Here is a 25,486-nt window from a genome sequence, read left to right on the forward strand (position 1 = left end):
ACGCGTCGCCCCCGCCCTCACCCCTCGGTCCCGCCGCGGGGAGGGCGCAAGGGCCAGCACGAGACCCTTGGAAAGGGGCCTGGACCGAGGGAACGCCCGGCGGGCCACTGCCCGGGAGCGGGGCCCCGAGGGGGTCTCCCCCCACCTCAGTTCCCCACCCCCTGCCTCTCCGGACCCCCGTCCACTCCCGCTCCAACCGCACGCACCTCTGACACCGAGAGAGTCCCGCGCTGCGGTCCTTCCGGGCGTGGACCCGCGCCGGACAGTGCGTGCGCGCCGACGTGAGCGTGCGCGTGCCCGCCGACGTGCGGCGCGCGTCCGGCGCAGCTGGGCGCGACGTCCGGAGCCGGGGGGCTGGAGTCTGCGCGCTGGCGGTGCGCGGGCGGGTAGGTGGTCTCCTCGTGGGCCGCGCGAGCGGGGTTTTCCCGGGGAGCCGCCGCGGTTGAGAGGAGCCTGTCTTTACCAGACCTGCTGTCGGTCCCAGTCAGGCCCCTCAGAGACCCAACTTCACCGCGCCGCCACGGTGACCCCGGGGGTGGGAGGGGGCCGACCGGACCAACGAGAAGGGTTCGGGTCTGGACGGAGAGGACGCCCGCTACGCTGGGCGGGCGGGGGGGTGGGGGGTGGGCAGGGGGTACTGAACTGAGGATCCCCGTGACTGCGGGGGAGGGACTGGACAGAGAGGACCACTTGACCTGAGGTGTGGGAGTGGGAGCTGGACTGAGGACCCCCGTGACTCGGGGGGAGGGGGGACGGGGTGGACAGAGATGACCTCCGTGACTGGGGGTTGGAGGACCGCTGGACACAGAGGATGACATCGGGAGAAAGGCTTGTCCTGTTCACTCCCACACCAGGTCCCCAAATTAATCAGGGCGATCCTGCTTTCTGGACATAAAGGCAGTTGATTGACATGTGAAACCGATGTGTTCAGAAGAGCACTCCCCGCGGAGGGTCAGATCCTGCAGTGAGATAGAGCCAACGTGGAAGTTACCCTTCCCACCGCACCACCTGAGCTGAGCTTGTAGCTCGGCGGCACTAAGCCCCTTCGTGTTGTGGTGCAATATCCACCTCCAGATAACAATTCTTTGTTAACAAATTCTGCTGCAATCTCATTTGCATGCTACAAGATTTCATTCATTCAAGTTAAGGTGGTTTTTCTCGAGAGTTGTGGAACCTTGAGGCCTGGGTGGTTCAGCCGGTGGAACATGGAACCTGGAACCTTGGACTCTTGATTTTGGCTTAGGTCATGACCCCAGATCATGGGATTCAGCCCTGTGTGGGGGCTCCCTGCTGAGTATGGAGCCTGCTTGGGATTCTCATTCTCTGTCTGGCTCTCAAAAAAATAAAAAAGTGTTGGACCAACATTATGATCTATTTTTAGAACTTTTTCATCATCCTGAAAAAAATCTTGTACCCATTTGGCATCATTGCCATTTCCCTCATGACCACTAACCTGTTTCCATCTCTGCAGATTTGCCTATTCTAGACATCTCAAGGGATCAAATGGAAATGTATGTAGTCTTTAATTTAAAAAATTTTTTAATGTTTGTTTTTGAGAGGGAGACGGAGCACAAGCAGGGGAGGGGCGGAGAGAGGGAGACACAGAATCAGAAGCAGGCTCCAGGCCCCAAGATGTCAGCACAGCTGAATCCCTGAGCACTCGAACCCAGGAACCATGAGATCATGACCTGAACCGAAGTGGGGTGATTAACTGAGCCACCCAGGCGCCCCCGTGACTGCTTTCATTTAGCATAATGATCTTAAGGTTCATATTGTAGCAGGCGTCAGGACTTAGTTCCTTTTTATTGATGGTTAACATTCCATTGTATGGATACGCTGCATTTTATTTATCAGCTAATTAACATTTGGGTTGTTTCCATTTCTTGGCTATTATGAATAATGCTGCTATGAACAATGTGTATAAATTTTTGTATGGATATAAGTTTTATTTCTCTGACTATATATGAGTGGAATCATTTTGTCTTATAGTAAGTATGTTTAACATTTTGTGGCATTGCAAGTTGTTTTCAAAAGTAGCTACACCTTTTAACGTTTCCAACAGCAATGTGTGAGGGGTTTGATGTCTCCACATCTTTACCTACACTTGTTATTTGTGTATTTTTTATTATGACATCCTGGTAGATATGAAGTGATACTGTTGTCTGACTTGCATTTCCCTGATGGTTAGCAATATAGAGAGCATTTTTCATGTACTTTTTCTCCATTTGGAGAAATGTCTGTTCATATCCTTTGCCCAATAAAAAATATGGATTACTTATGTTTATTATTGAGTTTTTTAAAGTTTATTTATTTATTTTGTGAGAGAGAGGAGGGAGAGGGGCACACAGAGAGAATCCCAGGGAGGCTGTGTGCACTCAGTGCAGATCCCAACAAGGGGCTCCACCTCTCATGAACTATGAGATCATGACCTGAGTTGAAACCAAGAGTCGCATGCTTAACAGACTGAGCCTCCCTTATTATTGAGTTTTAAGAGTTTCATTAGGTATATGATTTAAAAATATTTCTTCCCATTCTGTTGATTGACTTCACTTTTTATTGCTATCATTTGCAGCACAAAAGTTTTAAATTTTCATGAGGTCCAATTCATCTATTTAGTTGTTTGTGCATTTGGTATCATATCTAAGAAACCATTGCCTCACTTAAGGTTGTGAACATTTCCTCCTGCATTCTTCTGAGAGTTTTATAATTTTAACCTTTTTTTTAAAGTAAGCTCTAGGCCAATGTGGAACTTGAACTCGAGACCTGGAAATCAAGGGTTGTATGCTCCACAGACTGAGCCAGCCAGGTGCCCCCGTTAACTTTTACATTTAGGTCTATGATCACTTTGAGTTAACTTTTATGTAAAAGGTGTCCAACTTCATTCTTTTGCATGTGGCCATCCAGTTGTTCTGGTACCATTTTTTGGAAAGATTATTCTTTCCCTATGAAATTGCCTTGGCACCCTTATTGAAAATCAATTGACTTTATTGTTTTATATTAGTTTTAAATTTTTTAATATTTTTATTTTCCATGCTAACAAACACAATATGATGTGCCAGGTACTCTTCACAGTACTCTATAGGGGAACTCTGTGTGGGAACATGGAACCCACACAACAGCCCTATAAGATAATTGTGCTATGGTTATCATCCCCAGATGAAATGACTGGATGGAGAAACCAAACCCCCAAGTGTTTCCGTATTTTTTTCAAGATAACCAGCTAGTAAATGGCAAAGCAGGTTTGAACCTCTATGCTGTTTTAAAAATTTCCATTGTTTTCTTTATTTAAGTATGAACCATGTTCATAGGTTTTAAGCTTGATCATTAGAATTTTCATTTGCCACCACCAGTGGGTGGCCCTAATTGAAAATAGTTTTAAATATTATATTTTTTCTTCAAATTTTTACTTAAATTCTGGTTAATTAACATATGGTATAATACTGTTTTCAAGAGCATAATTTAGTGATTTGTCACTTACATGTAACACCCACTGCTCAACATGACAAGTGCCCTCCTTAATGCCAATCACCCATTTCGCCCATCCCCCACCCATGTCCCTCCAGCAATCCTGTTTGTTCTATTTAAGAGTCTCTTATGGTTTGTTTCCTTCTCTTTTCTTCCCCTTTCCCATATGTTCATCTGTTTTGTTTCTTAAATTCCACATATGAGTTAAATCATGGTATTAGTGTTTCTCTGACTTATTTCACTTAGCATAATACATTCTAGCTCCATCCACATCATTGCAAATGGCAAGATTTCATTCCTTTTGACAGCTGAGTAATATTCTACTGTATATACATACATCACGTCTTTTTTTTTTATTTCACTTAGAGCATGCACACACATGCATATGTATGACTGGAGGAAGGGCAGAGAGAGGGGGAGAGAGAATCCCAAGGAGGCTCCACACTGTCAACATGGAGCCCAACGTGGGGTTCGGTCTCATGAACCTTGAGATGCATCCCACCACATCTTTATCCGTTCATCAGTTGATAGACATTTGGGCTCCTTCCATAGTTTGGCTATTGTTAATAATGCTGCTATAAACATTGAGGTGCATGTGTCTTCTTCGAATCATCATTTTTGTATCCTTTGGGTAAATACCTAGTAGTGCAATTGATGGGTCATGGGGTAGTTCTATTTTTAACTTTTTGAGGACCCTCCGTACTGTTCTCCAGAGCGGCTGCACCAGTTTGCATTCCCACCAACAGTGCAAGAGGGTTCCCCTTTCTCTGCATCCCTACCAACATCTGTGGTGCCTTGTGTTGTTAATTTTAGCCATTCTGATAGGTGTGATGTGAGCATCTTTTCATGTATCTGTTAGCCATCTGGATGTCTTCTTTGGAAAAAAAAGTCTATTTGTGTCTTCTGCCCATTTCTTAACTGTATTGTTTGTTTTTTGGGTTTTAAGTTTGATATGGTTTTTTGTGGGGTTTTTTGGTATTTTTTTTTAATGCTTATTTATTTTTGAGAAAGAGACAGAGACAGCATGAACAGGGGTGGGGTAGAGAGGGAGGGAGACACAGAATCCAAAGCAGGTTGCAGGCTCTGAGCTGTCAGCACAGAGCCTGATGTGGCGCTCGAACTCACAAGCCGTGACATCATGACCTGAGCTGAAGCTGGACACCTAACCAACTGAGCCACCCAGGCGCCCTGAGTTTGATAAGTTCTTTATATATTTTGGATACTAACCCTTTATCAGATATGTCATTTGCAAATATCTTCTCTCATTCCATAGGCTGCCTTTTAGTTTTGTTGTTTCCTTTGCTGTGCAAAAGATTTTTATCTTGATGAGGTCCCAATAGTTCATTTTTGCTTTGGTTTCCCTTGCCTCTGTCGATGTGTCTAGAAAGAAGTTGCTCTGGCTGAGGTCAAAAAGATTTTTTCCTGTTTTCTCCTCTAGGATTTTGATGGTTTCCTGTCTCACATTTAGGTCTTTCTTCCATTTTGAATTTACTTTCGTGTATGGTGTAAGAAAGTGGTACTGTTATGGAAACTGGTCTGGATCACCCGGCAGAAGAACCAAGCAACATTCGGAGATCTTGGAAGGCAGGAGGTTTAGTTTACACCGGTGGGCTCAGAGGAGATCATTCTCCAGAGGTCTGAGCCCAGAGCGTCAGCAGCCAGGTGATTTATAGTCTGTTGGAGTGTGGCAAGTGGGATGGGAAGAAAAACCCAGAAGGGGAGTCTTTAGGCAGGGACTGGTAGCCCCCTGTCCTGTCAGCCGTCTTATAACAGACTTCTCCCTATCAGTACAGTTTCATTCTTCTGCATGTTGCTGTCCAGTTTTCCCATTTCCATTTGCTGAAGAGATGTCTTTTTTCCATTAGATACTCTCCTGCTTTGTCAAAGATTGATTGACCATACTGTTGTGGGTCCATTTCTGGGTGTTTTGTTCCGTTCCAGAATATCAATTGACTTTAAGTGTAAGGATATATTTCTGGATTCTCAGTTCTATTCCATTGGTTTATATGTCTAGCCTTATGTCAGTACCACACTGTCTTGATTAGTGTAGCTTTGTGGTAAGTCTTGAAATTAGGACATGTGAGTCCTCCAACTTTATTCCTTTTCATGATTGGTTTGGCTGTTCTGGGTCCCTTGCATTTCCATATGAACTTTAGGATTAGCTTGTCAATTTCTGCAAAAAAAAAAAAGGTACCTAGGATTTTGATAGGGATTGTGCTAACTCTGTACACCATTTAGAGAATACCATATTACCATCCTAACGATGTTAAGTCTTCCATGGTTATAGGATGTCTTTCCATTTATGTAGGTCTTCTTTATTTCTATAACTTTTATATTTTCCAGTGTTCACATCTTGCACTTTTTTTTTTAGGAGGAGGTAAAGTTTATCCCTAAGTATTCTTTTTTGATGATATTTAAATGGAATTTTTATTTTAAATATTTTCAGATTATTCATGGCTAGTGTATAGAAATACAATTGATTATTATTATTTTCTCCTGTTTATTTTTGAGAAAGAGCTCGCATGTGCTTGAGAGCAGGGAAGGCCCAGAGAGAGGGGTACAGAGGATCCAAAGTGGACTCTGTGCTGAAAGCAGAGAGCCCGATGTGGGGCTGGAACTCAAGAATCGTGAGGTCATGACCTGAGCTGAAGTCGGGGGCTTAACCAACTGAACCACCCAGGCGCCCCAGAAATACGATTGGTTTTTGTATACTGATCTTGCATTCGGCAATCTTGGTGAACCATTCATTACTTGGAAAAGTTCTTTATTTGCATTCCTTAGGATTTTCCCTATATAAGATCTTGCCATCTGGAGATAAGCACAGTTTTACTTCTTGTTTTTCAGTCTGGATGCTTTTTTTTCGTTGCCTAACTGCCCGGGCTGGGACGTGCAGTACAATGTTGAATAGAAGTGGCGACAGCAAGCATCTTCTCTTGTTCCTGATTTTAGGGGGAAAGCATTGAGACTTTCACTATTAAGTATGAGGTTTGCTATGGGTTTTTCACAAATGCCATTTATGAGGTTGAGGAAATTCTGTTCTTATTTTGTTGAGAGTTTTTTGTCTTGTTTCTTAAGAAAAGTTGTTAGGTTTTGTGAAATGCTTTTTATGCCTCTGTTGAGATGATCATGTGGGTTTTGTCTTTTATTCCCTTAATATGGAGTCTTCCATTGACTTTTGTATGTTAAATCAAATTTGCATTCCTGGGAAAAATCCTATTAGGTCACATTAACTTTTAACAATATATTGCTGGAATAAGTTTGCTAGTGTTTTTTGAAGATTTTGTGTCTAATTCATAAGACATATCAGTGTGTAGTTTTCTTGTTGTCTTTGTTTGATTTTGCTGATAGTGGCCCCATAGACTGAATTGAAAAGCCAACAACATAGGCAAGAAAAATTGGTTATTTGGCCAAAGCTGCTCATCTTTCCTTCCATTCATTCACAACGTATCCGATCATCTAGAAAATGGAAATAAGTAGGCTAAATCATTCTGAGTGAATCAGACTGCTTGAATTACATTTTATCGTTAGAAAGTGAATTCTTCATTTAAAAAATGACGAAACATAAGCATTAAGTATTGCTTTCTGGAATTCTCAAGAGCAAGACAGATATTTGGAAGGAGCAGGTGTCCCTGTGTGTCGAATTGTGAAAGGATACATGTGTCTAAACAGAGTGCCCCTTCCTTCAGAGCAATTGGCCTGAGGTAAGTTGAGGAAGAGAGCAATTTGACTGAACTAATTGTTACTGATGAAAAGTGACTGGAGAGCCTTGTAACCCTCCCAGAGGAATTTTCATTTTTAAAAGAAAAAATGTTTTAAGTCAGATGTAAGACTTTCCTCTCTCTCAAATTTCAGCAGAGGCCCCAAACTGAAAATAAATGATTTAAAATGCTTACACGTTTCAGGGGCGCCTTGGTGGCTCAGTCGGCTGAGCATCTGACTCTTGATTTCGGCTCAGGTCATGATCCTACAGTCTGTGGGTTCCAGCCCCACATCAGGCTCTTCACTGACAGCGTGGAGTCTGCTTGGGGTTCTCTCTGCCACTCACCCCTTGTGCTTTCTCTCTCAAAATAAATAAACTTAAAATTTTTTTTAATAAAATAAAATGCTTACATGTTTCAGAGCAAGAGGCCACACTGGCTTTCTCCAGATCTTGCAGAAGAAAGAATAATTTGCATATTGTTTGTCCATCACTCCTTAGGATACATAAGAGGAAGTGCAAAAATGTTTTGGGGAACAGTGTGCCATCATTTCTTTGGAGGAAGCTGTGCACATGTGTATTTCCATGTGCATTCTCTTCCCTTTGGAAAAGAAAGGGGTATTCCACCCCACCTCAAGCCAAGCAAAGGAGCCCCAAAAGAATCCCTCACTTTAAAAATTTTTTTTAATGTTTATTTTTCTTGAGAGAGGGAAGGAGCAGGGGAGGGGCAGAGAGAGAGACACACAGAATCCAAAGCAGGCTCCAGGCTCTGAGCTGTCAGCACAGAGCCTGACGCGGGGCTCAAACTCACCAATAGCAAGATTATGACCTGAGCCGAAGTCAGACGCTCAACCAACTGAGCCACCCAGGTGCCCCTCTAAAGCTTTTATTTACTTATTTTTGAGAGAAAGAGAGAATTGGGGAGGGACAGAGAGAGAGAGGGAGACAGAGGATCTGAAGCGGGCTCTGTGCTACAGCAGAGAGCCCAACGCAGGGCTCGAACTCAGGAACTGTGAGGTCATGACCCAAGCTGAAGGCAGACGCTTAACCTACTGAGCCACGCAGGTGCCCCAAGACCTCCTCACTTTGGGTAGGAGATGGTCAGGAGGGAAAGAACCTGTCACCTAGTAGTGAAAGTTTGCTTAGCTGTAGAAATCTCTTTGTCCAGACCTGCTGAAGGGACCCGAGTTGAACTCTTGGGAGAAACTCTCCAATTTATAGAGTATGTTCTCTATGAAAGTGGCCAATGCTCAACCTTATACTAAGAGAAATGCAATTATCCCATTGCAGGAAAATGGATAAACTGAGGTGTACTTATTGGCACATATAGCTGTAAAGAGGAATGAGTGTACCTCCACATATAAACAGGCATGAATCCCACAGACTAATAAACTTAGAAGAAGCAGATCACCAAAGACTACGCAAGGTGTAATTCCGTGAACATAAAATGCAAAAATATGCCAAACCAAACGACATGTTGTTTAGGCTACTTTTACCTCTCTCTCTTATCTATCTGTAGGCACACTCGTTTTACTGCACTTCACAGATGCTGCATTTTGTACACATGGAAGGTCTGTGGCAAGTCTGTCGGTGCCACTTTTCCAACAGCGTTTGCTCACTTCCAGTCTTTCGTGTTTTGGAAATTCTCGCAGTAGTCCAGATTGTTTAATTATTGTATTTGTCGTGGTGGTCTGTGATTAGTGATCTTTGATGTTACTTTTGTAATGTTTTGGACCACCGTGATCTGTGCCTGTATTGAAACCAGTAACCAAAGGGAGACTGCGGATAATCCGCACAGCGGCAACTTTGCGCCCAGACCTTTTTGTGTGCCTTTACTTGTCTCCGACCCCTCCTTTGGGGAGACGGACGGGGAGGTTGTCCTCCACGTCTTTGTTTGGCTGCCCCTCCGGCAAACTCTTTCCTGGCTGCATACTTGGTGTCTCAGTGTTTGTGTCTGCTGTGTGCTGGGCAGACACGTGGGTTCCATTACAGTATAAGGTGGTGAACTTCGTTGGCGAAAGTGTGTACCCTGACTCTTCCGCCCTCTGGCCATTCCCCATTTCTCTCCCTCTCGACCGGCCTCCCTATTCCCTGAGACACCACAATATTGAGCTTAGGCCCGTTAGTAACACTCCCGCCTCTCAGTGTTCAAGTGAAAGGAAGAGTCGCACGACTCTCACTTTAAATCAAAAGTTAGAGATGACTAAGGTTAGTGAGGAAGGCGTTTCGAAAGCTGAGATAGACCAAAAGTTAGGCGTCTTTGTGCCAAACAGTCCGGTTGTGAATGAAAAGGAAGGTTTTTGAAGGAAGTTAAAAAGTTCTGCTCCGGTGAACTCACAAATGTTAAGAAAGCAAAACAGCCTTATTGCCGATACAGAGAAAGCTTGGTCTGGATAGAAGTGAAACCAGCCATGACATTCCCTTAAGCCAAAGCCTAATCCGGAGCAAGGTCCTAACTCTTGGCAGTTCTATGGAGGCTGAGAGAGGTGAGGAAGCTGCGGAAGAAAAACTTGGAGCTAGCAGAGGTTGGCTCTGAGGCTTAAGGAAAGAAGTCACCTCGATAACATACAAGTATAAGGTGAAGCAGCGAGTGCTGATGGAGAAGCTGCAGAAAATTCTCCAGAAGATCTAGTGAAGATAATTTACAAAGGTGGCTACTAACCAACAGATTTTCAATGTAGATGAAGCAGTCGTCTGTTGGAAGAACATGCCATCTAGGACTTTAAGCTGGAGAGGAGAAGTCAGTGCCTGGCTTCACACTTCAAAAGGCAGACTCGCTCTCTTGTTAGGGGCTAAAGTCCCCGGTGACTTTTAAGTTGAAGCCAGTGCTCATTGTCCTTTCCGAAAATCATTAAGTATTATGCTGTATGTACTCTGCCTGCTCTAGAAATGCAACAACAAAGCCTGGATGACAGCACACCTGTTTACAACATGGTTCACTAAATAGTTTAAATCCACTGTTGAGACCTACCACTCAGAAAAAAAAGATTCCTTCTAAAACATTGCTGCTCAGGGGCGCCTGGGTGGCTCAGTCAGTTAAGCGGCCGACTTCAGCTCAGGTCATGATCTCGCGGTCCGTGAGTTCGAGCCTCGCGTTGGGCTCTGTGCTGACAGCTCGGAGCCTGGAGCCTGTTTCGGATTCTGTGTCTCCCTCTCTCTGACCCTCCCCTGTTCATGCTCTGTCTCTCCCTGTCTCAAAAATAAATAAAATGTTAAAAAAAAATTTAAAACATTGCTGCTCATTGACAATGCACCTGGTCACCCAAGAGCCCTGATGGCTATGTGCGATGAGATTAGTGTTGTTTTCCTGACTGCGAACACAACATCCATTCTGTAGACCACGGATCAAGGAGATAATTTCAATTTTCAGATCTTTTTAAGAAATACATTTGGGGCGCCTGGGTGGCTCAGTCAGTTGGGCGTCCAACTTCGGCTCAGGTCATGATCTCACGGTCCGTGAGTTCGAGCCTCGCGTCGGGCTCTGTGCTGACAGCTCGGAGCCTGGAGCCTGTTTCGGATTCTGTGTCTCCCTCTCTCTCTGACCCTCCCCTGCTCATGCTCTGTCTCTCTCTGTCTCAAAAATAAATAAATGTTAAAAAAAAAAAAGAAATACATTTTGTATGGCTATACCTGCCATAGATAGTGATTCTTCTGATGGATGTGGGCAAAGTAAATAGAAAACCTTCTGGAAAGGATTTAATATTCTAGATGCCATTGAGAACATTTATGATTCGGGGCACCTGGGTGGCTTCGTCCATTGAACTTCCGACTCCGGCTTAGGTCACCATCTCACAGACGATGAGTTCAAGCCCCACATTGGTCTTGCTGCTGTCAGCAAAGAGCCCACCTCAAATCCTCTGTCTCCCTCTCTCTGCCCCTCCCCTGCTTGCACTCTCTCAAAACTGAATAAAAAATTAAAAAAAATTCGTGCCCCCCCCCAAATAAAATACCTAGGAATAAACTTACCCTAAGAGGTGAAAGACCTGTACTCTGAAAACTATAGAACATTGATAAAAGAAATTGAAGATGATGCATAAGAAATAGACATTTTGTGCTTCTGGATTGGAAGAACAAATATTGTTAAATGTCTACACTGCCTAAAGCAACCTACAAATCTAAATCAAGCCCTACCAAAATACCAACAGCATGTTTCACAGAACTAGAACAAACAATCCTAAAATTTGTATGGAACCACAAAAGACTCTGAATAGATAGCCAAAGCAATCTTGAAAAAGAAAAAGAAAACTGGAGGTATCAAAACTCCAGGCTTCAAGTTATATGACAAAGCTGTAGTAATCAAAACAGCATGTTACTGACACAAAAATAGACACATAGATCAATGGAACAGAATAGAAAGTCCAGAAGTAAGCCCACATTTATATGGTCAATTAATCTTCAACAAAGGAGGAAAGAATATGCAATGGGAAAAAAGACAGTCTCTTCTTTGGTGTTGGGAAATGGTGCTGGGAAAACTGGACCACTTTCTTACACCATTCACGAATATAAACTCAATATGGATTAAAGACCTAAATGTGAGACCTGAAACTATAAAAATCGTAGAAGAGAACACAGGCAGTAATTTCTCCAATATTGGTCACAGCAACATCTTTCTAGATACGTTTCTGGAGGCGAGGGAAACAAAAGCAAAAATAAACTGTTGGGATTACATCAAAACAAAAAGCTTCTACACAGCAAAGGAAACAACCAACAAAACTAAAAGACAACCTACTGAACGGGAGAAGATATTTGCAAACGACATGTCCAATAAAGGGTTAGTATCCAAAATATATAAGGAACTCACACAAAACTCAACACCCAAAAAACAATCCAATTAAAAAATGAGAAGACATAAACAGACATTTCTCCAAAGAAGATATCCAGATGGCCAACACACACATGAAAAGAAGCTCAACATCACTCATTATTAGGGAAATGCAAATCAGAACCACAATGAGGTATCACCTCATACCTGTCAGAATGACTAGATCAAAAACAAGACTTAACAACAGGTATTGGTGAGGAGGTGGAGAAAAAGGAACCCTCGTGCACTGTTGGTGAGAATGCAAACTGGTGCAGCCACTATGGAAGACAGTATGGAGGTTCCTCAAAAAATTAATTACTGAAACCTTATGATTCAGGAATTGCTCTAGTGGGTATTTGCCCAAAGAATACAAAAACACTAATTCAAAGGGATTTGTCCTATGTTTATTGCAACATTATGTACAATAGCCAAACTATGAAAGCAACCCAAGTGTCCAAGTGTCCATTGATAAGTGAATGAATAAAGAAGATATGATATATATATATATATATGATATATCACATATTCATATTTATATGAATATTTTTCAGCCATTAAGAAGAACAAAATGTTGCCATTTGCAACAACATGGATGGATCTAGAAAGTATAATGCTAAGTGAAATAAACAAGTCAGAGAAACACAAATACCATATAATAATTTCACTCAAATGTGGAACTTTAGAAACAAAACAAATGAACAAAGGGAAAACAAGACAAACCAAAATACTCCTTTTTAAAAAAAAGTTAAAAAAAGTTTGTCTGTTTAAGTAGTCTCTACACCCAACATGGAGCTCAAACTCAGAACCCCGATATCAAGGGTCACATGCTCTTTCAACTGAACCAGCCAGGTGCCCCAAACACTCTTAACTATAGAGAACATGCTGGTGGTGACCAGAGAGGAGTTGGATGGGGTGATGGGTGAAATAGGTGAAGGGGATAAAAACACTTGATGAGCACTGAGTACTGTATGGAACCGTTGGATCACTATATTGTACACCTGAAACTGATAGACCACTGTATGTTAACTACACTGGAATTAGCATTTTTAAAAAATCCATAATTCATGAAAGGTCAAAATATGAACATTAGCAGGGGTTTGGAGGCCGTTGACTCCAGCTCTCGTGGATGACACTGAGAGGTCCAGGACTTCAGTGGAGGAAGTAACTGCAGATGTGGTGGAAATAGCATTAGAACCAGAAGTAGAGCCTGCAGACGGGACTGCTGCCATCTCATGGTAAAACTTGAACCAGTGGAGAGTTGCTTCTTACAGATGAGCAAAGACGTTGGTTTTTCAAGATGGAATCTACTGCTGGTGAAGGTGCTGTGAAAATTGTTGAAATGACAACAAAGGATTTAGAATATGATGACATACCTTTAGCTGATAGGGCAGTAGCAGGATTTGAGAGGATTAGCTCCAATTTTGAAAGAAGTTCTACTGTGGGTAAAATGCTATCAAATAGCATTGTAGGCTACAAAGAAATCGTTTGTGAAAGGAAGAGTCAGGTGGTGTGGCAAACTTCACTGCTGTCTCATTTTAAGAAATTGTCGTGGTTGTCTCAGTCTTCAGCAACCACCACCCTGATCAGTCAGCAGCCGTCAACACCGAGGCAAGACCCTCCACCAGCAAAAAGATGATGACTCACAGAAAGCTCAGTGATGGTTAACATTTTTTAGCAATAAGCTTTTCAAATTGAGGTATGAACTTTTTTTAGACATAATGCTCTTGCATACTTAATAGGCTACAGTATAGTGTAAACATAATTTTTATATGCACTGGGAAATAAAAATCACTTGACTTGCTGTATTGCGATATTCACTTTATTGCAGTGGTTTGTTTGGAACCAGACTTGCAATATCTCCAAGGTGTGCTTGGAGATCATTAAATTCCAAGTAGGGGATACCTCTTGAGCAGCAGGGAGTGGTAATGGTAGTGGTACATTTATTAAGCTTGGTGGCACTTAATGGGCTCATTTGATTATTATTTTTATAACTTGCATGTGTTATAAATAATTAAATAACATTTATAACTTAAATGTGTTATACATTTAATTAAAAATTAAATCCAGCTTTATCAAATTCTTATTTTTTTAATACAGTAACTTCCAACTGAATACAGCAGGGATTCTGGCAATTTGGATTCTTGCTGGGCTGAATTTGATGGAGCACCCTGGGTAGGTTGGACAGTAATAAAACTTAAAATAATCTTTTGTGACTACTGGTAATACTCACTTTTTGCCAGTCAGTGGTTAAGAGCTTTTTTATGCTCTTGAGGTAGAAATAGTGAAACTTGGGGCATCTGTGTGGCTTACTCAGTTAAGCATTTGACTTCAGTTCAGGTCATGATCTCATGGTTCGTGAGTTTGAGCCCCGTGTCGGGCTCTGTGCTGACAGCTCAGAGCCTGGAGCCCGTTTCAAATTCTGTGTCTCCCTCTCTGCCCCTCCCACACGCACACTCTGTCTCTCTCTGCCTCTCAAAACTAAAGAAAACTAATAAAAATAAAATAAATTAAATAGTCATCTTAATAAAATAAATAAAACCTTTAGTCCATTTTGCAGACAATAACATATATCTTTTACTTACACAGTAAAAAATGGCCAATTGTGTTAGTTATTGCTGCATACATAACAAATTTTCCTAAATTCCAGTAGCTGTAAAAACAAACTCTATGACCTCCCAGGTTTTTGGGTCAGGAATCCAGGAGTAGCTTGTCCAGGTGGTTCTGCCCAGATCTTATGAAACTTTAATTGAGGGTTGGCCAGGGCTGTGGTCACCTCAGGGCTCGCCAGGCTGGTGTCAGGCCTCTTCAGATCAGCTTCCAAGCTCATTCATGTGGGCCTCTGCACAGGGAAGCCTCCGGCCTGGCCCTGGCTCCCCCCTGGAGAGGGAGGAAGAGAGCCCAAGCTGTGACCTCCCGTGGCTTCTGCCGTATTCTCTTCACTAGAAGCATCGGGGTTGGGGTCCCACAAAGGTGTGATTAACAGGAGGAGGACTTTGGAGGCCACCTGAGAGGCTGCCATCACAGCTGAAGGGCAGAAATAAAGACTCAGGCAGAATAGGGAGGAAAGTGGGTGTGATGGAGACATTGGTAACTTCAGAGGGGTGGGTCTATTGTCCTTCAGGTTTTTTAGGGACTTGTCCAGGAAATAAAATGAATCCCAGTGTTGATGTAATTTAGAAAATCTAGAGTAACTACAATATAATGATTTATGAGAAATACATATTTCATCGTTCAGAGGACCAAACTACTTCTCAGATATATTTGGTCTTCATCCATAGTTCCTGGGAACACTTCAGAGCCAGAAAGGTGACAAGGATGTCTTAATGAAGGAGACTTCTGGACCCCACTCAAGGGCGGGGCTATTGCCAGGACGACCAAGCAGGTGATCAGAGGGTTGGAACTTCCGGCACGCCCCCCACCCCTGCGGAGAGGGGAGGGGCTGGAGGCTGAATTGACCAATGGGAACTTCCAGACCCACCCCTGACGCCTGCATAGAGGGGAGGGGCTGGAGGCTGAATCAACCAATGGAAACTTCCGGCCCCACCCCCGACCTCCTGGAGAGGGGAGGGGCTAGAGGCTGAATCGGCCAATGGCCAATGATTTAATAAATGGTGGGGATACAAAGAAGCCTCTATAAAAGCCTTTTCTGGAGACGGCCCACACTTCGGCACCCGAACTCTTCCGGGTGCCGGTGGGCGGGGCCCCAGGCTCCATGAGGACAGAAACTCGAGTTGGGCACCTCGCTCTGTGGATCTCTCCCATCTGCGTGTTGCTACACACTCTCTGTATCTTTAAGGAACCGGTAAGCACGGGTCAGCCTTCCCCTGAGCTCTGTGAGGCTCTCGAACAAGTTAACAGAATCGAAGGATTCTGCAGAATCGGCTGCCGGTTGGTCAGAGGCACAGGTACCTGGTACCTGTGACTAGAGTCTGAAGGTGGGGGCTGGGAGGGGGCATCTTATAGGACAGAGTCCTTAACCCGTAGGATGTGATGGTGTCTCTGGTAGATAGTGTCAGAATTGAATTGAATTCTGGGACACGCTGCTGGGATCCTGAGAACTGCTTGGAGTTGCGGGTGGGGGACTTGGAAATTGGTGCTCAGAACCTTAAAAGAGCCACAGAGGAGCATATTGATGGTCTCTTAAAGACTGTCTCTGACAGCAGAAATTGTGCTTCCCTTCCTGCAGGCCATGGGGGATCAGGATTTACCTGGCGTTTTGGTGTCTGGATTGGAAGGACCTCATGGTATATGTGAGGATCACATTGGAGATCTGCAGAAACACTTTACTCTCATTACTCTGCAAGAATTTTTGGAAAATAACACACGATTCGGTCCAAAGGTCCAAGCTGTATACATCTGGGGCGGAAAGCCAGCCGTTACCCAGGAGCTCCTGCAGAGTCTGCCCTCCTTGAAGATAATTGCCAGTGCAGGAGCAGGTCTAGATCACCTGGACCTGAAGCTCATTGCCAGCTGTGGTGTGAAGGTGGCCAACACACCACAGGCGGTTTCCAGTCCCACAGCCGACATGGGGATGGCCTTACTGCTGGCCGCAGCTCGCAGAGTCGTGGAAGGTACCCAGGCTTTGGAGATGCTGGTTTTCCAAAGACAGCAGATGACAGATACTTAACGCAGATGATTACATAATGTTATCTTCAAACTACAGGTCTTTCCTGGGCCCTGGTTTCTTCCAGGACTTTGTTGCACTTGAGAATTGGAGTCACTTTCAGTCGTTTGCCGCGTACTTAGTGCCTGAGCCCCGCTTCCCAGCACATATCGGCCATTTTCTCCCCCACCAGATTCCTCTCATTCACAGGCAGTAAACGTGTGTGTGGAGTAATTTCAACATCGAAATTACTATGGAAATGCCCTTGGGGTGATTCTTTGGTCAGTCAGCATGCTACTCTTGGTTAAAGACCCACGAGCGAATAGGCAGAATCTGACCTCTCCACACAGGGGACATCTCTGGGAATATCCCCAGGAAAGGCAGGGCAGCAGTTCCGCACCCCTCCGTCCCCCAAGCCTCCTGATGGAGCTCTGAGCAAAGAGGAAGATGAAGCTTTGACGAAGAGGCTTGAGGAAAGAGGAGACAGGAATCAGGCTCTGGTTCGGATTCTGGTTGCGGGTTCATGCACATGCACACACCCCAACATACCAACACCAGCAAGTTTTAACCAGAAATCCTGCCGTAATGTAAAAGAAGTTGGTATTTCAAAGCTTTGCACCAGGACGCTCTGGTTTTGTTATGAGGAAACTGTCTTTGTCCCTTTCCTTCACCCCTTGCAGAAACCCTTGTCTTCTGTCAAGAGATGCATGAGGGCTGTGTCTGCCACAGGCACCCTCTAACTCACTACTCTGCCCCAGTAAGGTTGTGGATTTCTGTGTCTGGTGACATCCGCTCTGACCACTCTGTCCCTTGTATATTTTAGGTCATAGGTTGGCTATTGCACCGGATACAGAGAACTTTTCTACAAACTGGATGGGTCAGGAAGTTACAGGGGCCACTCTGGGAATCATCGGCATGGGCAGCATTGGCTATAAGATTGCTCAGAGGGCCAGAGCATTCGAAATGAAGATTCTGTATCACAATAGGAAACGCAGGTAAACATTCGGGAAATGGACTTGAAATTAGCTGAGCAGAACGTATACCATCACTGCCTTAAAGTGGCTTGGATATAGGAGCCCTCTGTTTTTCATAAGACTCTCCTACTCTTTCTCTCCAAAAAATAGGACTGATTGTCAAGAAAGGGATTGTGATATTTTTATAATTACCTAGGAATGTGGCTGTGACTTTTTTATTGAAAAATTTCACCAAAAAAGAGATTTTAACTCACGGCTTTGTTTTTTGTTTTTTTAATTTCTAAAGTGTTTTTTTTTTTCAAGGAAGCTTTCCATACCCACTGAGCAATTTGACTGGTTCCTTTATGTGCACTTCCTCCCTCAGCCTGACACCCAGTCTTACTGATTCTGTCTCCAAACAGCCTTCGGACCTGCCTGTTCTCTCTCACCTCGTCGATGCCACTGGGCTCAGGCCCGTCCTTTCTCACCTGAAATACATATTCTCCTAACAGTCTGCTCACATCTGCTCTTGAACCTCCCACTCTCCTTGCAAACCAGCCAGATGATGGCCATTGTTTACAACCTTTACTGGCTTCCCACTGCACATGGAACACATTTCCGGCTAGTGAGCAGTTTGTGGATGTATGGGGAGCTGAGAGATTGTGCATTAGAACTGTGCCCGTTTTTCAGTCACTATTTGCACCATGGGCAGTGGAGGGACTTAGGTAGATGTGATGACTTTCCTTGTGATGAACACGCAGGCACAGAGGCCAGGGTTCTCCCAGGACAAGGTGTGTGGTGTCGGCAACGTATTCATCTTTCCTTTGGGCTGTCCCCTGACCCAAACATGTGTTTTGTATTCCATATATGTATTCCATATTTGCATAGCAGTGGAGGTTACCCGGCATGCTGTGGCCTCCGGGATCTTGGATTTCTGTTGAATAATCAGTTGTTTGGGATGGCCAGAGCAGGAGTTAAACAAATCCTGCCTGCATCGGACCCTTGGGTCTTTGCTTTAGCGTTTCATAGGCAACGTTCCAAGGCCCTCTCCTGTTTTGTTTGTTTTCTAGAGACTGTGATGTGTTTGCTGCATTCGGCAATGCTCTGTGGTCACAGAAGTACATACTCCTGCTCTTACTTGGGAGTGGGACCCACTTCCTGCCAGTAATGTTCTGTCGTTGCTGAGTGCATGTCCGATGCACAGTCAGGGTCACACCTGTCTCTGGGGGCTCAAATGAGAAGAAGCTCCTGGCCGCAAGGAGCTTCAATGTGGGGTGCAATTCTGCAGACCCAGAGGCCTCGCCTCAGAGGTCCTGAGGGGCCCCCAGTGTTTCCATGGTGGGGGAGGATCCTGGACCCAGCAGCAACAGGCCCGGTCTTTGGCTCCCCTCAGAAACTCGTTCCCGAGGTGCCGTGATGAATTCCTGACTGGAGAACATGGTGTTTCTTCCTTGTCCCCTTCATAGGAAATTAGAGGAGGAGGAGGCTGTTGGAGCCACTTACTGTGAGAGTCTGGATGACCTGCTTCAGCGATCGGACTTTGTGCTGTTGGCCGTGAGCCTGACGCCCCAGACCCAGAGGCTGATTGGGAAGAGGGAGCTGAATCTGATGAAGCCCACTGCCATTCTCGTCAACATCGGCAGAGGTACTTGCCTGCCGCGGTCTGTGTGGAGGCCCGCGGGGCTGCAAAGTCTGCAAAGTCGGCCCAACTCGACTTTCTCCTGGACAGCTGTGGGTCCAGAGAGTCCGTGCGCACTGGCGGGTGATGAGCTCAAGGCACTTTCTACTTAGAAATATTTCTGATTTTTGTTTTCACATCATTTCGAGCCTCAAATTAGTAACAAAAAGGATGAGAATAGTACAGTATGGGGTTTTCACATCCCAATTAGGGCATCTACTTTGGGGCATCACAGTTTGGTCTTCTAGGTGTGATTAAGCAAAATTTATGGGGATACATTTTCTGAGCCTTCACTTTAAAAAAATTTCTTTTAAGTGTGAGAACGAGGTGGGGAGGGGCAGAGAGAGGGAGAGAGAAAACCCCAAGCAGGCTTTGCACTGTCAGCGTGAAGCCCAGTGTGGCCTGAGCCAAAACCAATAGTCAGATGCTTAACCAACTGAGTCACCCAGGTACCCCTTCACTTTTGTTTTTAAGTTTATTTATTTTTAGAGAGAGCGAGAGCGAGAACACATAAGCAGGGGAGGGACAGGGAGAGAGAGAGAGGGAGAGAGAGAAACCCAAGCGGCTCCACACTGTTAGCACAAGCACAGAGCCCGACTCGGGGCTGGAACTCAGGAAGAGTTGGACGCTTAACCAACTGATCCACCCAGGCGCCCCTCTGATACTTTACTTTAAAAAATAAATACCAGTGTTAGTTTGGTTATTTGGCATTTATGTAGTGCTTTGTGTTTACAGGCAAGAGGGAGTTGGCCCTGTGCTGATACCAAATATTGTGGGCTGGTGTGACATTTATAAAGAGTAGAGGATCAGTGCTGACATCAGACATCCAGGCCACTCACCTTTGTGGGGTGGGGGGCCAGAGTACATATGACTAACAACAGCCACCCGTGTATCATCTGTAAAACAAGGAAAACAATGCTTGCCATATGAGATAGTGTAATTTGTAAGAAATACATATTTGGTCATTCAGTTTTGGTTTTCATCCATAATTCCTGGCTCTTTCCTCACCAAATTGACTAAGTGTTGAGAGTGATAAAGGTGTCTTTTGTTAATGGAGAAGGCTGGACCCCACTCAAGGGCGGGGCTGTTGCCAGGACGACCAACCATGTGATCAGAAGGTTGGCCCTTCCAGCCCCACCCCCAACCTCTGTGGAGAGGGGAGGGGCTGGAGGCTGAATCAGCCAATGGGAACTTCCGGTCACACCGCCGACTCCCAGGGAGGGGAGGGGCTGGAGGCTGAATCAGCCAATGGCCAAAGAGCTAATCAACTGTGGCTATACAAAGAAGCCTCGGTAAAAATGTCAAAGGACCGGGTTCAGAAGCTTCTGGAGATTGGGAAGAGTGCTGTGCGGGGAGGGATGGAAGCCCCACAGCCTTTCCCCAGACCTGTCCCTATGATCTCTTCCTCTGGCGGTTGATTCTTAGCCTTTGTCACCTCCTTGAGCCACCAGGTGAGCGGCAGTGTTCCCCTGAGTTCTGTGAGCCGCGGCCGCAAATTGCCAGTTGGTCGGAAGCACGAGTAACAAACAGCCTGGGACTTCCGACCGGTGTCCGAAGTCGGGGTGGGGGCATCTTACAGGACTGAGCCCTTACTGCGCAGGATCTGATGCTGCCTCCGGGTGGACAGTGTCAGAATCCGCAGGCACCCTGCAGGTGTCCCGAGAACTGCCTGAGCTTGTGTGTGTGGGACCCTCCCTACCCCAACTTTGGAACCGGGTCCAAGAACTCTAAAACAATTGTTGAAAGACCAAAAACCCTCATGGGACCGAGATAATATGCTTCAGAGTTCTCTGAAAATTCAGGCCGTCTAGGTGAGCAGGAAGGACCAGTGCGTATTAGGTACCTTCAGGAATGTCAGAGGCTGGCGAGCACACTACAGATTCTGGAGAAGCAAACGCCCCAGGAAAGCCTCTGCGACTGGGCTTCTCCCCCAGCAGCACCAGCATACCAGGGCTGTGTCCCGACCGGCGGGCCAGCCGCTTCCAGCCCGTCAGCAGAAAGGAGGCACCCTCAGTCTTTGGGCCCCTTGCAGGGCTCTGCTGGAAGGAAAGGGCTTTCTTCTCAGCTTCTACTCAAACATGTCCTGCTTTTCTGTATTTGAAATGACAGTTACAGGATCGTGCTTGTGGCTTAGTTTTTTCGTGTGCATATACAGCTATCTGGGGGCTGTGTCCTCAGCCTGAACTCCTAGGTGGTGCTGGGAGGTGGTGTAATAAAATGAGACGGGCCCCGGCTTGAGGTCAAACAAACCTGGGCTCGGATCTGAGTCTATATGTTAGAAGCTGTGTGACTTTGGGTGTTTGTAAACTAAGGGCCTCAGTTTCCTCAAGTATAAAATGAATATTGACTTTGCCAGGTTAGTGGAGGATTCGGTGAAGGCCTGAGTGCGCTGCCTAGTATGTGGTGGGCTCACAATGTCTGATGATGAACTGGCAGAATGACACTCACGTGCTCTTTGTCAGACCTTTGACAAGATCAGGATGTGTTTGGAATAGCGGCTAATGTGACCAAAGCATCTATCCCATGTACTCTTAATGGTAGCGACTGCAGAGGAACTGTCTTGTTGACGCAGGTCTGTTAGTCGATCAGGACGCCCTGGTGCAGGCTCTTCAGACTGGGGTTATTAAAGGAGCAGCACTGGACGTGACGCACCCGGAGCCCTTGCCCAGGTAAGAAAGCTGGACAGAATCTACATCCTCTGGTCCACGTAGGGCTGTCCTCAGTGGTCATTCCTCCTGGTCCACGCAGGGCAGTCCCCAACGGTCATTCCTCCTGGTCCACGTAGGGTGTCCTCAAATAGTCACTGCTTTGGGCTTTTTCAGATGTGTTGTCACAGACCTGTAGTCGAGTCTTGGCCATGCAGGGGCCTGAGAAGGCCTCTGGTGGCCTGTCCAGTCCTGCAGATCATCAGATGTCTGTTTCAACACCACCATGGACAGGGAGCTCCAGGCCCGCAGGCAGCAGTCCCCATGGATGGAGACTGTACAGAATATTCTTGCTCAGATCAAACCAAAATAGTCCTTCCCTTACCCACTGACTCCAGTTTGCCCCTGATCATTCTCCTCTCTTACAAACCTTCTGTGTTTTAAGACAACCACTGTGTTTCATCTTACTTTAAAAACAATTTTTTTTAACGTTTCTTTATTTTTGAGAGAGAGAAACAGACTGTGAGCAGGGAAGGGGCAGAGAGAGAGGGAGACCCAAAATATGCAGCAGACTCCAGGCTGTCAGCACAGAGCCCAGCACAGGGCTCATACCCATGAATCGTGCGTGAGATCATGAGCTGAGCTGAAGTCAGATGGCTAACTGACTGAGCCACCCTGGCGCCCCTGTTTCTTCTTACTTTTATTCTCCCCTAAATATCCTTCAATCACAGCCTAAATGATAGCATTTCCAGACACCTGGTCATTATTGTTGCCTTCTGGCACTGCAGTTTTAAAGGGCCTTTGAAAATGTGCTCTCAGGAACGGAGCATAGTGTCCACATTGTGGCCTGACCACGCAGAAAACTTGCTCAGAAGTTGTATCAGCAGCCTCATTGCACCCTTAGTTCATTACGTTTTTAGTCAGCAAGAACTTAAATTATTCTTGCAATTGTTGTTTAAGTACATGTGTGGAGCTTTACACTTCTGTGCATTTAATGCCATTTGCTTGTGTGTTTTGACCCATTGATCCAGCCCATTAGGACTACAGTCTTGATTCTGTCATTCGTTAAGCTAGAGATTCCCAGGTTTGATTCCTCCAGCTTTGATTTGTCTGGTAAACAAATTACTGTCTGAATGTTTGCCATTACAACCAAATTTAATATCTAAGTTTATCAAGATTGACCATAGAACTTACATTTCTGAGAAAAACAATAGTTTATCTAGAACAGCCGTTCTCAAAACATGGTCTGGAGACCCTTTCAAGGGGTCAAAATTATTATTATGTGAACTCAAAATTATTTTCACAATATTGTAAGATGTTATTTACCTTTTCACTCATGTTTCGGTACATCGTACAGTGGAGTTTTCCAGAGACTAATGACATGTGATTATCACTCTGACAACTAATGAAATGTGTGCTTCCAGGTTATTGTATTAAAATTTTTTTAGTTTTAATCTCTAACATAGTGCATGTTGATAGATACAACCCACGTAAACAAATGTTCTTTGTGGTTCTCAATTTTAAGAGTGTAAAGAGGTCCTAAGACCAAAGGTTTGGGAACCACTAACGTAGAATAGAAATTTTTTTCAATGTAAATTAAGAAACTTGAGCATTTTAGACAGTTGTCAACTTAGAAACCTAGAAGTCTAATGCTCACCTGTTGGCTAGTCTGTCAAGATGAGATTTTATTAGCTTCATTCACTAGTTTTCAGTTTTATTGTATAACAAATCAGTGACAGTTACAGAGGTATTTGCTACGCCTTCTTAACAGAGTTGGCTCTTGCCTATACACCTCATATTATGGACAGGTGTTGTTATAATTGGCCATGATTCAGTTTTATTTCTGAGTTCCAAGTCAGTTGAGAGACAAAACCAGTCACCCTGTCTCAATTCACTGTGTCATACTGAGACTGGTTTCCAATATGTGCTGTTATAGTAGGGCCCACCTCCTTCCTATTAGGAGGACAGAAGTGTTTTTTTGTTTTGTTTTGTTTTTTTTTTTCAGAATAGCTCCTATCCTTGCTGTGTTCTAGGCTGTATCTTAATTTCAATCAATTCTGGGGGCAAGGACAGAGTGTTGGTATAAATTACAAGTGCCCCAAAGAACTTCCACAGGTTTGGGGGGGAAGTCCCAGAGGTGTGCTCCTTGAGCCTCAGGTAGGATTAAGGGTTACTGCTGCCTGTCTGCTTTGGCCTTTGTATTAAAAGTCAAGAGGTCCTGTTTGGGCAGGTGACTGCCCTTTCATCATGCTGGTTTCTAGCGTTTTCCATCGTTTCAGTCTGGTGGATCACTTCACTAACACTTCCTTATTTTCCCAGGCTGACTCCCATCCTCTCCCTTCTTCCTGGGAGAGAACTCCCTCTCATCTAATTCTAGGTCATAAATATTTTCCCTCTGAATGCCCCCACTCCCTAAGGGAACATTCAGCTTATCGCATGATGCCTAGACTAGCACCCATATCCCCGGGAGCCTTTTCATTTTTGTGGACCAGTGTTGTCTAAACCACCACATATGTTGTGCTATTGTGTGCTAATGGCCGGGGTGCCATTAGGATACATGTTTTGCACCCAAAAAATGCTGGGCCCCCCCATAGTGGGGTTAGATGAGTGGTGGTCATACCTAGGTATAATTTAGAATATGCCATAAGGCCCCTTCTCAGCGTGGGGCTAGAAACCCAGAATATGGAATTAGAGCAGGCAATGTGGAATAGTTTTCATCAATTAATCTGCATTTCAGAGATCATCCTTTATTGAAGTTGGAGAACGTCACTCTGACACCTCACGCTGGGAGTGCTACTCATCAAGCCAGGCGACAGATGATGGAAAATTTGGTTGCAAGCATCCTGGCTTCTCTCCATGGCCTTCCCATTCCTAATGAAGTGCGACTTAACTGGGATAATTCCGTGGCATGACACGTGGCAGATTAAATGAAAAAAAAAACATCTTGTTTTGTGTATCTACGTTAAAGCCCATCATGCAGATTAATACTCTTTTGGGCGAAAAGCCTTAAGAACAGCGGTAACATTTGTTGAGAACTTGGCAGGCGCTTCTCTTCCATTCCCGCCGCAGCCTCCAGGCCGCTCTGAGTGAACTCCCCCCGTTTTCATAATGAAGCACAGAGAATTCCCTGTCTGAGGTCCCGGCAGCCTGCAAATACTCGGTCTTGGATGAAAACCCTGGGCCAGGTCTGCGCGTTTCCCAGTGGGCCACGCTGCCTTCCGTCCCGTTAAACTCTCGTAGCTCCTCGGACCCCAGTACCCGTGACACTTGGAGCCCGAACCCCTCGTTTCTTTCCGTTATTCCACCGGCGGTTTTTGAGCACCGTCTGCGTGCCGCGCGCGCGTGCTGTTCGAAGCTCCGGGGCTTCCGCGGGAACGGCGTCCCGGAATGGGGGGCTGGCCCGCTGGTGGGGGCGACAGGAGTGCGGAGCACCGAGCCGGGGTCTGCGGGCAGGCCCCGGAATGGGCGCGCCTCCTTTCTGGAGCGGAGGGGAGACCGGCGAGGCGGCAGGGGCTCCACTGCCGGCGCCCGAGGCCGCTCAAGCCGCCCCCCTGCCTTCCTCAAACGATGGGGCGGGGAAGGGGCACGGGCCTTGCGATGCGCCCTCCCCAGCTCCGCGAGGGAGCGTGAACCGCGCTCCCGGC

The 25,486-nt window shown here is 45.4% G+C and overlaps 2 protein-coding genes across 11 annotated transcripts in view; one reads left to right on the top strand and one right to left on the bottom strand.

Annotated features, from left to right (window-relative positions):
* Nucleotides 1–352, bottom strand: part of TXNL4A (thioredoxin like 4A) — a 12,710-nt gene extending 12,358 nt beyond the window's left edge. Inside the window, exon 1 of the mRNA XM_027069250.2 lies at nt 207–352. The gene's annotated coding sequence lies outside the window, so the exon portion shown is untranslated. The remainder of the gene's footprint in view (nt 1–206) is intronic.
* On the top strand, nt 285–24,910 carry LOC106973143 (probable 2-ketogluconate reductase). 10 transcript variants are annotated; one of them, XM_027069246.2, is made up of 8 exons: nt 10,416–13,659; nt 14,061–14,135; nt 15,242–15,345; nt 16,150–16,534; nt 17,390–17,561; nt 18,986–19,164; nt 21,770–21,866; nt 24,580–24,910. In XM_027069246.2, exons 4-8 carry the CDS (start codon nt 16,153–16,155, stop codon nt 24,752–24,754), a joined length of 1,005 nt encoding a protein of 334 aa, XP_026925047.1. In that variant the 5' UTR covers nt 10,416–13,659; nt 14,061–14,135; nt 15,242–15,345; nt 16,150–16,152; the 3' UTR covers nt 24,755–24,910. The 10 variants fall into 10 exon arrangements, with proteins under 10 accessions (XP_026925049.1, XP_053062076.1, XP_026925047.1 ...); XM_027069245.2 differs by having other exon boundaries at nt 10,416–13,282; XM_053206101.1 differs by lacking the exons at nt 10,416–13,659; nt 15,242–15,345 and adding an exon at nt 323–386.
* The last annotated feature ends 576 nt before the right edge of the window (nt 24,911–25,486 follow it).

The sequence above is a fragment of the Acinonyx jubatus genome, chromosome D3 (genome assembly GCF_027475565.1).
Source record: "Acinonyx jubatus isolate Ajub_Pintada_27869175 chromosome D3, VMU_Ajub_asm_v1.0, whole genome shotgun sequence".
Taxonomy (NCBI): domain Eukaryota; kingdom Metazoa; phylum Chordata; class Mammalia; order Carnivora; family Felidae; genus Acinonyx; species Acinonyx jubatus.